General features: G+C 62.2%; 9 gene segments (V, D, J or C); 5 read left to right on the top strand and 4 right to left on the bottom strand.

The window, feature by feature from the left end:
* Window positions 1-819: 819 nt before the first annotated feature.
* Window positions 820-1,580, top strand: LOC119696308 (the record flags this gene model as incomplete). The annotated part of the segment is given in 2 exon segments: window positions 820-1,165; window positions 1,396-1,580. Coding segments are annotated over 2 exon segments (531 nt in total), but the record flags the coding sequence as incomplete, so codon positions are not given.
* A 1,397-nt stretch (window positions 1,581-2,977) lies between these two features.
* On the top strand, window positions 2,978-4,639 carry LOC119696307. The segment is given in 4 exon segments: window positions 2,978-3,052; window positions 3,328-3,364; window positions 3,457-3,831; window positions 4,509-4,639. Coding segments are annotated over 4 exon segments (618 nt in total).
* A 65-nt stretch (window positions 4,640-4,704) lies between these two features.
* LOC119696305 lies at window positions 4,705-5,556 on the top strand. The segment is given in 2 exon segments: window positions 4,705-4,806; window positions 5,179-5,556. Coding segments are annotated over 2 exon segments (480 nt in total).
* A 1,457-nt stretch (window positions 5,557-7,013) lies between these two features.
* LOC119696304 lies at window positions 7,014-7,769 on the bottom strand (the record flags this gene model as incomplete). The annotated part of the segment is given in 2 exon segments: window positions 7,014-7,039; window positions 7,319-7,769. Coding segments are annotated over 2 exon segments (477 nt in total), but the record flags the coding sequence as incomplete, so codon positions are not given.
* Window positions 7,770-7,838: 69 nt separating this feature from the next.
* Window positions 7,839-8,321, top strand: LOC119696303. The segment is given in 2 exon segments: window positions 7,839-7,890; window positions 7,984-8,321. Coding segments are annotated over 2 exon segments (390 nt in total).
* Window positions 8,322-8,539: 218 nt separating this feature from the next.
* Window positions 8,540-9,050, bottom strand: LOC119696302 (the record flags this gene model as incomplete). The annotated part of the segment is given in 1 exon segment: window positions 8,540-9,050. A coding segment is annotated over 1 exon segment (511 nt), but the record flags the coding sequence as incomplete, so codon positions are not given.
* A 407-nt stretch (window positions 9,051-9,457) lies between these two features.
* On the bottom strand, window positions 9,458-10,609 carry LOC119696301. The segment is given in 3 exon segments: window positions 9,458-9,530; window positions 10,102-10,462; window positions 10,554-10,609. Coding segments are annotated over 3 exon segments (489 nt in total).
* A 108-nt stretch (window positions 10,610-10,717) lies between these two features.
* LOC119696300 lies at window positions 10,718-11,725 on the top strand. The segment is given in 3 exon segments: window positions 10,718-10,731; window positions 10,826-11,151; window positions 11,631-11,725. Coding segments are annotated over 3 exon segments (435 nt in total).
* Window positions 11,726-12,012: 287 nt separating this feature from the next.
* Window positions 12,013-12,482, bottom strand: LOC119696299 (the record flags this gene model as incomplete). The annotated part of the segment is given in 2 exon segments: window positions 12,013-12,018; window positions 12,102-12,482. Coding segments are annotated over 2 exon segments (387 nt in total), but the record flags the coding sequence as incomplete, so codon positions are not given.
* Window positions 12,483-12,484: the final 2 nt, after the last annotated feature.

Below are 12,484 nucleotides of genomic sequence, written 5' to 3'. Positions count from 1 at the left end.
AGCGCACGGCCCCGCAGCAGGCACAGAAATGAACGCCGCAGCTGCCTTCAAAGGGTTTGGGACCAATCAAAGAACACAAAACCACACTGATATGATGGCCCGAGATCCAGCCCAATCTCATCAACTTCGGGGAGCTTGGCTGAGATTGAGAGCCAACAGCGGAGATTGGGGGCAGAGCCAGCGCAGGGCTGGGACACGGGGACAGGAATGGGGAAGGGGTTAGGGTTGGGGACAGGGGGACACAGCCATGGGGACGGGGCCAAAGCGATAACAGCACCGTAATTATAGTAACCAGGGGTGGCTCTGGCGCAGAAATAGGATCCGGAATCCGCGTTGGTGACGTTCCTCACGATCAGCGTCACCGAGCTCTGCCCGTTGTCCCTGGAGAGCGTGACCCGGCCCCGCAGCGACGGCGCGTTGACAGCGTAACCACCACTGTAATAAACACTGGCCACGAACTCCAGCGCCTGCCCGGGGCTCTGGCGGACCCAGAACATGTCAAACTGGGCAAAATCGAACCCGGAGGCGTGGCAGAGGAGGCGCAGGGACCCCCCGGGGGGCTGGAGGTCCCCCCCGGACTCCAGCAGGGTCACGGCCGCCCGGAGCCCTGCGGGGAAAAGGGAGATGGGGATGGGAACAGCTCAACCCTTGCCCCCAAAACCTTGATTCTTGGCCTAGAATTATGACACTTGGACCTCCCCATCTTCCTTTTCTGCTCCTGCTGGCGCTCCCAGCTGGGTCCCACCCCTTTTCTCGGCATAGCCACGCCCACTCTGCAGTCTCGACCAATCAGGATTCCCATCCCCATCTCCCCTTTTCCCCGCAGGGCTCCGGGCGGCCGTGACCCTGCTGGAGTCCGGGGGGGACCTCCAGCCCCCCGGGGGGTCCCTGCGCCTCCTCTGCCGCGGCTCTGGGTTCAGTTTTGGAAATTATGGAATGTTCTGGATCCGCCAGAGACCTGGGCAGACCCTGGAATACGTCGCGAGTATCAGCAGCAATGGTGGTGCCACCAACTACGCGCCGTCGGTCAAGGGCCGGTTCACGCTGTCCAGGGACAACGGGCAGAGCTCGGTGACGCTGACCATGAGCAGCCTCAAGGACGAGGATTCCGGATCCTATTTCTGTGCCAGACGTTTTGATAGTGGCACTGGTAATATTGCTGATGGTGGTTTTGGGGACAATTCCAGCAGCAGCGCCACCGCCCATCATGGCCACCAAATATCTCCAATCCCAGCGACCTTCCCCCCAAACCCCAGCTCTTTTCCTCAAATCTTCATCATTTTCCCCCAAACTCTGCCCCTGCTGCCCCAGCTCTGCTCTTCCCCCCAGTTTTCCCCATTTCTCCCTAATCTCGGCCTGCCCCTCTGTCCCGCTTTGGCACGGGGGCACATTCAGGTCGGCGGCGCGCGGCTTTGCGTGCAGCCGGCGCTCTGCGGGGGCGCCGAGCAGCCGGGCGCGCCTCCGCCACGCACAGGTGGCAGAGACGAAAAGAACCCGGCGGCTTTCTCTCTCCTGTCCCGGCCCGGCCCGGCCGCGCCCCAGCAGCCGCCAGGAAGGAAGTGGGGGGCGGCTGCGTGTAAGACTCTGCCCAAGATTGCTTTCTCATCTGCCTCACGATCGTCGTGAAAGAAGACTGAGACCACCGAAGGAGAGAGGATCCTACATCGTGGTTTGGTGGGGGCTCGCCAAGTTCCCGGGACTGGAAGTTGAGTTATTGCACCTCGCGCTACACTGCTCCCAGTGAAAGGACAAGGAGCACCTTGACCTTCCTTCGCCTGCATCGCTCTGCGACAATTGCCTGGAGTTTTCCACCCCCAAGCCTGGCTGGACTCTCTTCTGGAATTACCCTTTGGTGGTCTCCACAGAAGACCCTTCACCCACTGTACAACCACCGTGGCAGATGGGCTGGGATGGGAGAAGCCACTCCCTCCAAGGCTGAGACACGAGACCCCGATATGGAAAAGACTCCTTTCCTCCCCAAGGACTGAAACCTGTAACCTGGGGGGAGGAGGAGGGCAGTGTGTGTGGGGAGAACAGCTGATCAAACTGAGATGTTTGCCTGCAGGCAGCAACCACTGAACCAGGGAAACAACGGCTCTGCCCCACTGCTGAGCAGATGAGATCATAAGATTATTGTGTCTTTTCCCCCCTCCTTCCCAACTTTCAATAGACAATTCTAATAAAACCCCTCGAGTCGGCTGGCTAACTCGAGATCTCCCCCAACGTGAAGGCGACTCCTCGACTGGATTCCGACTGGGCTGGACCTCGAAGAATTGCATCGCCTCTGTGTTGGTGGCTGTACCTAATCCCTCTTCCTTTCCTTTCCTGCAGGGTTTCTCTTCTTTCTCTCTCTCTTCCCCAATCCCCTCCAATGCATTTTGCTGTCATCACTCAATAAAGCGCACTGGTTTTGATTGTTGCTGCAAACCCCCCTTGCCGCGTTGGTGCTTTGTTCCCCGAGATCAGATAACGAACCGTCACAATCCTGTCCGTGAGGGCGGATCGTGACACCCCCCCGTCCCCAGAGCGCAGCCCCTTCCCCCAAGCCCAGCCCCAGCCCCAGCTCTTGGCCATTGATCCCAGCCTGGCCCTGGCTCGGCCCCAGTTCTCACCCGCCCACCCCAAACCACAGCTCCTGACCCCAAATCTCCCCTTTGTGCCCCAAATATTGTTGAAAAAGTGGAGATGACAGGCCAAGGGTTCAGATTTGAGTCAACTTTGCCGCCGAAATTGGGGCAGAATTTGGGGCAGAAAGTGTTCAGAGTCAGGACCCGGGGAGAGGAATGAGGGGTCAGGGGTTGAGCTTTGGGGGAAGGGTCGGGGGCATAGAGAGCACTGGGGTCAAGGGACCGGGTGGGGAACACATGCAAGCCAACCACCAGGCTGACCAATACTAGCGCCAGCATTCCAAGCACCAGCACCAGCAGCAGCTCTGCCACAGAAATAGGATCCGGAATCCTCGTCCTTGAGGCTGCTCATGGTCAGCGTCACCGAGCTCTGCCCGTTGTCCCTGGAGATCCTGAACCGGCCCTTGAACGATGGCGCGTACCAGGTGCTGCCACCACTGTGGCTGATACTAGCGACCCACTTCAGTCCCTTCTCGTGGTGCTGCCAATACCAGCCCAAGGGGTGTTTCCCGAAATCGAAGCCGGAGGCGCGGCAGAGGAGGCGCAGGGACCCCCCGGGGGGCTGGAGGTCCCCCCCGGACTCCAGCAGGGTCACGGCCGCCCGGAGCCCTGCGGGGAAAAGGGGAGATGGGGATGGGAACAGCTGAACCCTTGACCCAAACCCTGACCCTTGGAACCCAAATTCTGACCCTTGGACTGACCCATCCTCTTCCTCCTCCTCTTGCTGGCGCTTCCAGGTGGGTCCCGCCCCTTTTTCCAGCATGGCCACGCCCTGTTTGAGGTCTCAGCCAATCAGGATTCTGATCCCCATCTCCCCTTTTCCCCGCAGGGCTGCGGGCGGACGTGACCCTGCTGGAGTCCGGGGGGGACCTCCAGCCCCCCGGGGGGTCCCTGCGCCTCCTCTGCCGCGGCTCCGGCTTCGATTTCGGCAGTTTTGGGATGGCCTGGATGCACCAGAGTCCCAGGCAGGCCCTGGAATACGTCGCAGCCATCGACAGCAGTGGTGCTTACACCAACTATGCGCCGTCGGTCAAGGGCCGGTTCAGGATCTCCAGGGACAACGGGCAGAGCTCGGTGACGCTGACCATGAGCAGCCTCAAGGACGAGGATTCCGCCGTCTATTTCTGTGCCAAACGTGATGGTGCTGGTGCTAATCATGCATATGCTATTGACCCCATCCCCGTCCCCGTGTCCCCCTGTCCCCGTGCCCCAGCCCCTTCCCTGCAGCCCCTGGCCCCATTCCTTCCCCTCTGTCCCCCCCTGGCGCTGCTCTGGCCCCAAATCGCAGCTCCTGGCCCCAAATCTCGGCCGCAGGGGTCGCTGCGGGCAGCAGGGGCAGGGAGGTCGCTCTGCCCTGCCCTGGGTGCTGTTGGGGTCACTCCTCGAGCGCGGTGCCCAGCGCTGACCCCTCAGCTTGGGAAGGACCTGGGGGCCCGGAGCGCGCCCAGAGGGGACAGCGAGGCCGCAGAGGGGCCGGGACACCAACCCTGCGAGGAGCCCTGAGGGAGCTGGGGGCGCTCAGCCTGGGGAGAAGGCGACTCCGGGCTGCCCCCGTGGCTCTTGCACCTCCTGAAAGGCGCCTGGGCTCAGCGGGGCTGGGCTCTGTGTGAGGGCACCGACACAGCCGGGGCACGCAGCCCCGAGCGGCGCCCGGGGGAACTCAGGGAACTCAGGAAAAGGCTTTTACAGGAAGCTGAGGAAGTTCTGGAATGTTCTGCCCGGGGAGGCGGCGGAGTCACCGTCCCTGGGGGTGTTTAAAAAGCCCGGCTGTGACGCTGGGCGCCACGGTTGAGATGTTGGGGCTGGGGGGCACTCGGTGGACTTGAAGGTCTCTTCCAACCCTTTGATTCTGTGAATTCCGTGAATTCCGTGAATTTGTAGACTCGGAACTGGAGAATGAGATGAACCCTGAGGAGCTGGGTCCAGGGTGGAGCTTTGAAGGGAGGATCTGGGGACAGGGGACGGGTGCGGTCCAAGCCGTGGGGGCCCAGCCCAAACACCATAAGCATTAGGATAACCAGCGGCAAAACATTTCCCGCAGAAATAGGATCCGGAATCCTCGATCTTGAGGCTGCTCATGGTCAGCGTCACCGAGCTCTGCCCGTTGTCCCTGGAGATCCTGAACCGGCCCTTGAACGATGGCGCGTACACGGTGGAAGAACCACTGCTGTCGATCGCTGCGAGATATTCCAGCCCCTGCCCGGGTCTCTGGCGCATCCAGCCCATCCCAAACTTCCCGAAATCGAAGCCGGAGCCGCGGCAGAGGAGGCGCAGGGACCCCCCGGGGGGCTGGAGGTCCCCCCCAGACTCCAGCAGGGTCACGGCCGCCCGCAGCCCTGCGGGGAAAAGGGGAGATGGGGATGGGAACAGCTCAACCCTTGACCCAAACCCTGACTCTTGGAACCCAAATTGTGACCCTTGGACTGACCCATCCTCCTGCTCCTGTGCTCCTGGTGATCCTCCCAGGTGGGTCCCGCCCCTTTTACCAGATGGCCATGCCCACAGCGGAGGCCTCGACCAATCAGTATTCCCATCCCCATCTCCCCTTTTCCCCGCAGGGCTCCGGGCGGCCGTGACCCTGCTGGAGTCCGGGGGGAACCTCCAGCCCCCCGGGGGGTCCCTGCGCCTCCTCTGCCGCGGCTCCGGGTTTGATTTCGGGAAATTCGCCATGTCCTGGGTCCGCCAGAGACCCGGGCAGGCGCTGGAAACTATTGCAGGAATCAGCAGCAATGGCAGCACCGACTACGCGCCGTCAGTCAAGGGCCGGTTCAGGATCTCCAGGGACAACGGGCAGAGCTCGGTGACGCTGACCATGAGCAGCCTCAAGGACGAGGATTCCGCCGTCTATTTCTGTGCCAAATCTCCTGGTACTGGCAGCGCTGCTGCTGCCTATATTGGCAATGCCGGTGGTGGCACCACCCCTATCTGAGCACCCCCTTTCCCCAAACCTCACCCCAAACCCCATTCCCGACCCTTGGTCCCAGATCTTCCCCATTTCCTCCACCACCAGCCACTGACCCCAAACCCCCGACTGGTTCTACCCCAAACCCAATGGGTTTGGCCCCAAAACTCGCCCGATGCTGCCCCAAATCTCCCCTCTGGGCTCCCAGCCGCAGCCGCTGCCCCAAAGCTCCCCCGCTGGCCCCAAACCTCGCCCCTTGGGGCCCTTTTGGGGCCGAGGCTGAGATTTGGGGCCCAGAGCTGAGGTTGGGGCAGGAGCAGGGCAGGGTTGGGGCCAAGGGGCAGCGCTGGGGCAAACAGGGCAGGGCTGGGACACAGGGGCAGGGCTGGGGCAGGGAGGGCTGGGGGAAGGGGCTGGGGACAGCTGGGGACATGGATGGGGGTGGCACCACCACTGGCATCGTCACCAAAAGCAGAACCAGGATTGCCATTATTAAAACATTTCCCGCAGAAATAGACGGCGGAATCCTCGTCCTTGAGGCTGCTCATGGTCAGCGTCACCGAGCTCTGCCCGTTGTCCCTGGAGATCCTGAACCGGCCCTTGACCGACGGCGCGTAGTCGGTGCTGCCACTGCTGTAGATCTCGGCAAGGAACTCCATCGCCTGTCCAGGTCTCTGTCGATACCAGCCCATCCCAAATTGTCCAAAATCGAAGCCGGAGCCGTGGCAGAGGAGGCGCAGGGACCCCCCGGGGGGCTGGAGGTCCCCCCCGGACTCCAGCAGGGTCACGGCCGCCCGGAGCCCTGCGGGGAAAAGGGGAGATGGGGATGGGAACAGCTCAGCCCTTGACCCAAACCCGGACTCTTGGAACCCAAATTGTGACCCTTGGACTGACCCATCCTCTTCCTCCTCCTGTTTGTGCCGGCCCTCCCAAGTGGGTCCCGCCCCTTTTTCCAGATGGTCATGCCCATTTCTGGCTCACAGACAATCAGGCTTCTCATCTCCATCTCCCCTTTTCCCCGCAGGGCTCCGGGCGGCCGTGACCCTGCTGGAGTTCGGGAGGGACCTCCAGCCCCCCGGGGGGTCCCTGCGCCTCCTCTGCCGAAGGTCTGGGTTTGATTTCGGACAATTTGGAATGGGCTGGTATCGGCAGAGACCCGGGCAGGGGCTGGAATACATCGCACAGATCCACAGCAGAGCTGGAAACACCGAGTATTCGCCGTCGGTCAAGGGGCGGTTCACGATCTCCAGGGACAACGGGCAGAGCTCGGTGATGCTGACCATGAGCAGCCTCAAGGATGAGGATTCCGCCGTCTATTTCTGCGCTAAATCTGCTCATGCTTATGGTGATGATGGTGCTGATTATGGTGGTTGGGTTGGTGTTTGGGGTTTTGGTTCAATGCTTGTCTCTGTGACCACCCTTTTCAAAAATCCCAAATTTTTGTCCTAAACGTCAACCCTTGACCCAGCCCCTGACCCTCGGTCTCAAGTCTCCTTCATTTTTTGTGCGACTGTCGACCAAAGACCCAGAACCGCTGACTGATCCTGGCTCCAAACCCAATGGGTTTGGCCCCAAGACTCGCCCGATTCTGCCCCAAATCTCCCCTCTGGGCTCCCAGCCGCAGCCGCTGCCCCAAAGCTCCCCCGCTGGCCCCAAACCTCGCCCCTTTGGGCCCTTTTGGGGCCGAGGCTGAGATTTGGGGCCCAGAGCTGAGTTTGGGGCAGGAGCAGGGCAGGGTTTGGGGCCAAGGGGCAGCGCTGGGGCAAACGGGGCAGGGCTGGGACACAGGGGCAGGGCTGGGGCAGGGAGGGCTGGGGGAAGGCGCTGGGGACACCTGGGGACACCTGGGGACAGCTGGGGACAGGAAAGGGGCTGACACCCAAAACTGCAGTGACAACAGCAGCGCCATAAACATAACCATCATCAGATTTGGCGCAGAAATAGACGGCGGAATCCTCGTCCTTGAGGCTGCTCATGGTCAGCGTCACTGAGCTCTGCCCGTTGTCCCTGGAGATCGTGAACCGGCCCTTGACCGATGGCGCATAGATGGTGCTGCCACCAGTGCTGTTGATCTGTGCAACGTATTCCAGCCCCTGCCCGGGTCTCTGGCGCATCCAGCCCATCCCAAATTGTCCGAAATTGAAGCCGGAGGCGCGGCAGAGGAGGCGCAGGGACCCCCCGGGGGGCTGGAGGTCCCCCCCGGACTCCAGCAGGGTCACGGCCGCCCGGAGCCCTGCAGGGAAAAGGGGAGATGGGGATGGGAACAGCTCAAACCTTGACCCCAAAACCTTGATTCTTGGCCTAAAATTATGACATTTGGAACTCCCCATCTTCCTTGTTCTGTTCCTCCTGGCTCTCCCAGCTGGGTCCGGCCCCTTTTTTCAGTGTGGCCACACCCACTCTGAGGCCTCGACCAATCAGGATTCTCATCCCCATCTCCCCTTTTCCCCGCAGAGCTCCGGGCGGCCGTGACCCTGCTGGAGTCCGGGGGGGACCTCCAGCCCCCCGGGGGGGCCCTGCTCCTCACTTGCCACGCCTCTGGGTTTGATTTTGGCAAATTCGGGATTGTCTGGATCCGCCAGAGACCCGGGCAGGGGCTGCAATGGGTCGCAGGGATCAACAGCGATGGTTCCAGCACCGGCTACACGCCGTCAGTCAACGGCCGGTTCACGATCGCCCGGGTCAAAGGGCAGAGCTCGGTGACGCTGACCATGGCCAACCTCCAGGACGAGGATTCCGGATCCTATTTCTGCACCAAAACTCTCGGTGCTGGTTGGGGCGGTGCTGTTTGACCCCATCGCCGTCACCGTGTCCCCACCTGTCCCCGTGCCCCAGCCCCTTCCCCCAAACCTCCACCCTTGACCCCATCCTTGTCCCGCTGTCCCAACCTGGAACTGGCTCTTCACCAAATTCTCAGCTCCTGGCCACAAAGTTCACCCAAATCTTGATCTTTATTCTTAAATCTCCACATTTAGCGCAGAGTTTTGGGGCACAAAGGGGAGATTTGGGGTCAGGAGCTGTGGTTTGGGGTGGGCGGGTGAGAAGTGGGGCGGAGCCAGGGCCAGGCTGGGATCAATGGCCAAGAGCTGGGGCTGGGGCTGGGCTTGGGGGAAGGGGCTGCGCTCTGGGGACGGGGGGACTCGCAGATGGGGACGGGGACAGCACCGGTGTCGTCAATATAACCTACAAAAAAAACTGCACTCCAACTAGCAGGAGAAGCAGATTTGGTGCAGAAATAGACGGCGGAATCCTCGTGCTTGAGGCTGCTCATGGTCAGCGTCACCGAGCTCTGCCCGTTGTCCCTGGAGATCCTGAACCGGTCCTTGAGTGATGGCGCGTACTCGGTGATGCCAGTGCTGCTGATACTCGCGATGTATTCCATGGCCTGCCCGGGCCTCTGGCGGACCCAGCCCATGTCGTACCTCCCAAAATCGAAGCCGGAGGCGCGGCAGAGGAGGCGCAGGGACCCCCCTGGGGGGCTGGAGGTCCCCCCCGGACTCCAGCAGGGTCACGGCCGCCCGGAGCCCTGCGGGGAAAAGGGGAGATGGGGACGAGAACAGCTCAACCCTTGCCCCGAAAACCCTGATTCTTGGCTTAAAATTCTTGACACTTGGACCTCCCCATCTTCCTTGTTCTGATCCTGCTGGCACTCCCAGGTGGGTCCCGCACCTTTTTTAGACATAGAGACACCCACTGTGGAGGCCCACAACCAATCAGGATTCTGATCCCCATCTCCCCTTTTCCCCGCAGGGCTCCGGGCGGCCGTGACCCTGCTGGAGTCCGGGGGGGACCTCCAGCCCCCCGGGGGGTCCGTGCACCTCCTCTGCCACGCGTTCGGGTTCGATTTTGCCCAATTTGACATGGTCTGGGTCCGCCAGAGCCCCGGGCAGGCGCTGGAGTTCGTGGCCAGTGTTTATTACAGCGGTGGTTACGCCGTCAACGCGCCGTCGCTGCGGGGCCGGGTCACGCTCTCCAGGGACAACGGGCAGAGCTTGGTGACGCTGATCGTGAGGAACGTCACCAACGCGGATTCCGGATCCTATTTCTGCGCCAGAGCCACCCCTGGTTACTATAATTACGGTGCTGTTATCGCTTTGGCCCCGTCCCCATGGCTGTGTCCCTCTGTCCCCAAACCCCAGCCCCTTCCCCGTCCCTGTCCCCGTGTCCCAGCCCAGTGCTGGCTCTGCCCCCAATCTCCGCTGCTGGCACCAACCCTCAGCTCTTGGCTCCCAGTCCCAACCGAGCTCCCCAAACCGGGGTGCAAACGGCCGAGATTGGGGTGAAATGGGGCAGATTTGGGTCGGGGCTGTGCCTGGGTGCCAGCACTGGAATTTCCGGGGACAATGGCTCCATGCTGGGGGCAGTGGCTGGGATTTGGGGGACAAGGCCGAGCTCAGGGTGAAACGGGCCCGGATTTGGGGCCAAGAGCTGAGATTTAGGGCCAAAGTTTGAGATTCGGGGCAAACCATTGATATTTGGAGCCACGGAATGTGAGAATGACACAAATCCTGGGAATTTGGCCAGGCGTAGAGCTTTGAAGGAAGGACGCGGGGAGAGGGACCAGGTGGGGACCCGGGCATTGGGGTGGGGGCAAAACCATCAGCACCATAACCAGGCCAAGCACCAAAATGTTTGGCGCAGAAATAGACGGCGGAATCCTCGTCCTTGAGGCTGCTCATGGTCAGCGTCACCGAGCTCTGCCCGTTGTCCCTGGAGATCCTGAACCGGCCCCGCACCGAATCCGCGTAGTTGGTGCCACCACTGCTGTAGATGCTTGCGACGAACTCCAGCGCCTGCCCGGGACTCTGGCGGACCCAGTACATGGAGAAACTCCGGAAATTGAACCCGGAGGCGCGGCAGAGGAGGCGCAGGGACCCCCCGGGGGGCTGGAGGTCCCCCCCGGACTCCAGCAGGGTCACGGCCGCCCGGAGCCCTGCGGGGAAAAGGGGAGATGGGGATGAGAATCCAGATTGGTCGAGGCCTCAAACAGGGCGTGGCCATCTGGAAAAAGGGGCGGGGCCCACCTGGGAGCGCCAGCAGGGCCAGCAGGGCCAGCGCAGGGAGGGGGTTGGTGGCCATGGCCGGGATGCGCCGGGGTTGGTTGGCCTGAGGGGTTCTGGGGGTTGTTAACGAGATAATAATTGGGAAATCAATGTGCAATGATCAGGATGACGAGTCCAATTAGTTAATGAGGAGATCAGGGTTAATTGCTGGGTTTGAGGCACCTTAAGACATAGGAAACATCTCGTGGAGATTTGGGGCAGAACCAGGGGAGTTTTAAATGAAAATGGTGAAGATCTGGGGATGGGCTGTGGGCGGCCGTGACCCTGCTGGAGTCCGGGGGGCACCTCCAGCCCCCCGGGGGGTCCCTGCGCCTCCTCTGCCGAGTGTCTGGCTTTGATTTTGGGAAGTTTGGGATGTTCTGGATCCGCCAGAGACCCGGGCAGGGGCTGGAATTTCTCGCGAGTATCAACAGCGATGGTGGCTACACGGAGTACACGCCGTCCTTCAAGGGCCGGGCCACGATCTCCCGGGACAACGGGCAGAGCTTGGTGATGCTGGCCATGAGCAGCCTCAGGGACGAGGATTCCGCCGTCTATTTCTGTGTCAGACGTTTTGATGGTGGCGCTGCTAATGCTGCTGATGCTGTTTTTGGGGACAATTCCAGCAGCAGCGCCACCTCCCATCATGGCCACCAAATATCTCCAATCCCAGGGACCTTCCCCCCAAACCCCAGCTCGTTTCCTCAAATCTTCATCCTTTTTCCCCAAACTCCGCCCCTGCTGCCCCAGCTCTGCGCTTTCCCCCCAGTTTTCCCCATTTCTCCCCAATCTCGGCCTGCCCCTCTGTCCCGCTTTGGCGCGGGGGCACATTCAGGTCGGTGGCGCGCAGCTTTGCGTGCAGCCGGCGCTCTGCGGGGGCGCCGAGCAGCCGGGCGTGCCTCCGCCACGCACAGGCGGCAGAGACGAAAAGAACCCGGCGGCTTTCTCTCTCCTGCCCCGGCCCGGCCCGGCCGCGCCCCAGCAGCCGCCAGGAAGGAAGTGGGGGGCGGCTGCGGAGCCCCAGAATCGGGGTGGCTTCTCCCCCCTGCCATCGGGGAGCACGCTTCCTCCTCACCGCCCTCGCTGGCCCCGCGCCCTTCCTCGCCTTTGGGGCTGAATCCTCCCGGGAGCTCTGGAGACGGCGGCGGCGGTGACAATGCTGGTGGCGGCCCCAAGCCCCGCCCCTGGTGCCCCAAATGTCCCAAAATCCCCAAATCCTTCCCCAAACCCCAGCCCTCGGCCCCACTCTGGGCCTTCTGCCCCAAACTCCGCCGTCGCTGCCCCCATTCCCGGCTTTCCCCAGTTTTGCCCATTTCACCCCAATCTGCCCCGGCTCCCCGGGCCCTGATTGGAGGAGGCCGGGGCTGGAGGCCGGGGGTGAAGGTTTGGGGCCCAAGGTTGAGTTTTGGGGCAGAGGCGGGCGAGGGTTTGGGGTCGGGGGTCACCGCTGGAGCAAGCGGGGGCGACTCGGGAGAAAGGGCCAGGGGTGAGGTTTGGGGGATGGGTCTGGGTTTGGGGACAGGGGGACACTGAGGTGGGGGTGGAGCCACCAGCGGCGTCTGCAGCATTAACAGCATTCCAGCCGTCGTTATAAGTATTCTTGGCGCAGAAATAGGATCCGGAATCCTCGTCCTTGAGGCTGCTCATGGTCAGCGTCACCGAGCTCTGCCCGTTGTCCCTGGAGATCTTGAATCGGTCCCGCACCGAATCTGCGTAGTAGCTGCCGCCACCGCTGCCGTAGATCCTCGCCACCCACTCCAGCGCCTGCCCGGGTCTCTGGCGGACCCAGAACATGGTGTGACTGCCGAAATCGAAGCCGGAGGCGCAGCAGAGGAGGCGCAGGGACCCCCCGGGGGGCTGGAGGTCCCCCCCGGACTCCAGCAGGGTCACGGCCGCCCGGAGCCCTGTGGGGA

Source organism: Motacilla alba, unplaced genomic scaffold (genome assembly GCF_015832195.1).
Source record: "Motacilla alba alba isolate MOTALB_02 unplaced genomic scaffold, Motacilla_alba_V1.0_pri HiC_scaffold_28, whole genome shotgun sequence".
Classification (NCBI taxonomy): Eukaryota; Metazoa; Chordata; class Aves; order Passeriformes; family Motacillidae; genus Motacilla; species Motacilla alba.
The sequence above is the reverse complement of the archived record's forward strand: the minus strand, read 5'-3'. Positions and strand labels throughout refer to the sequence as shown.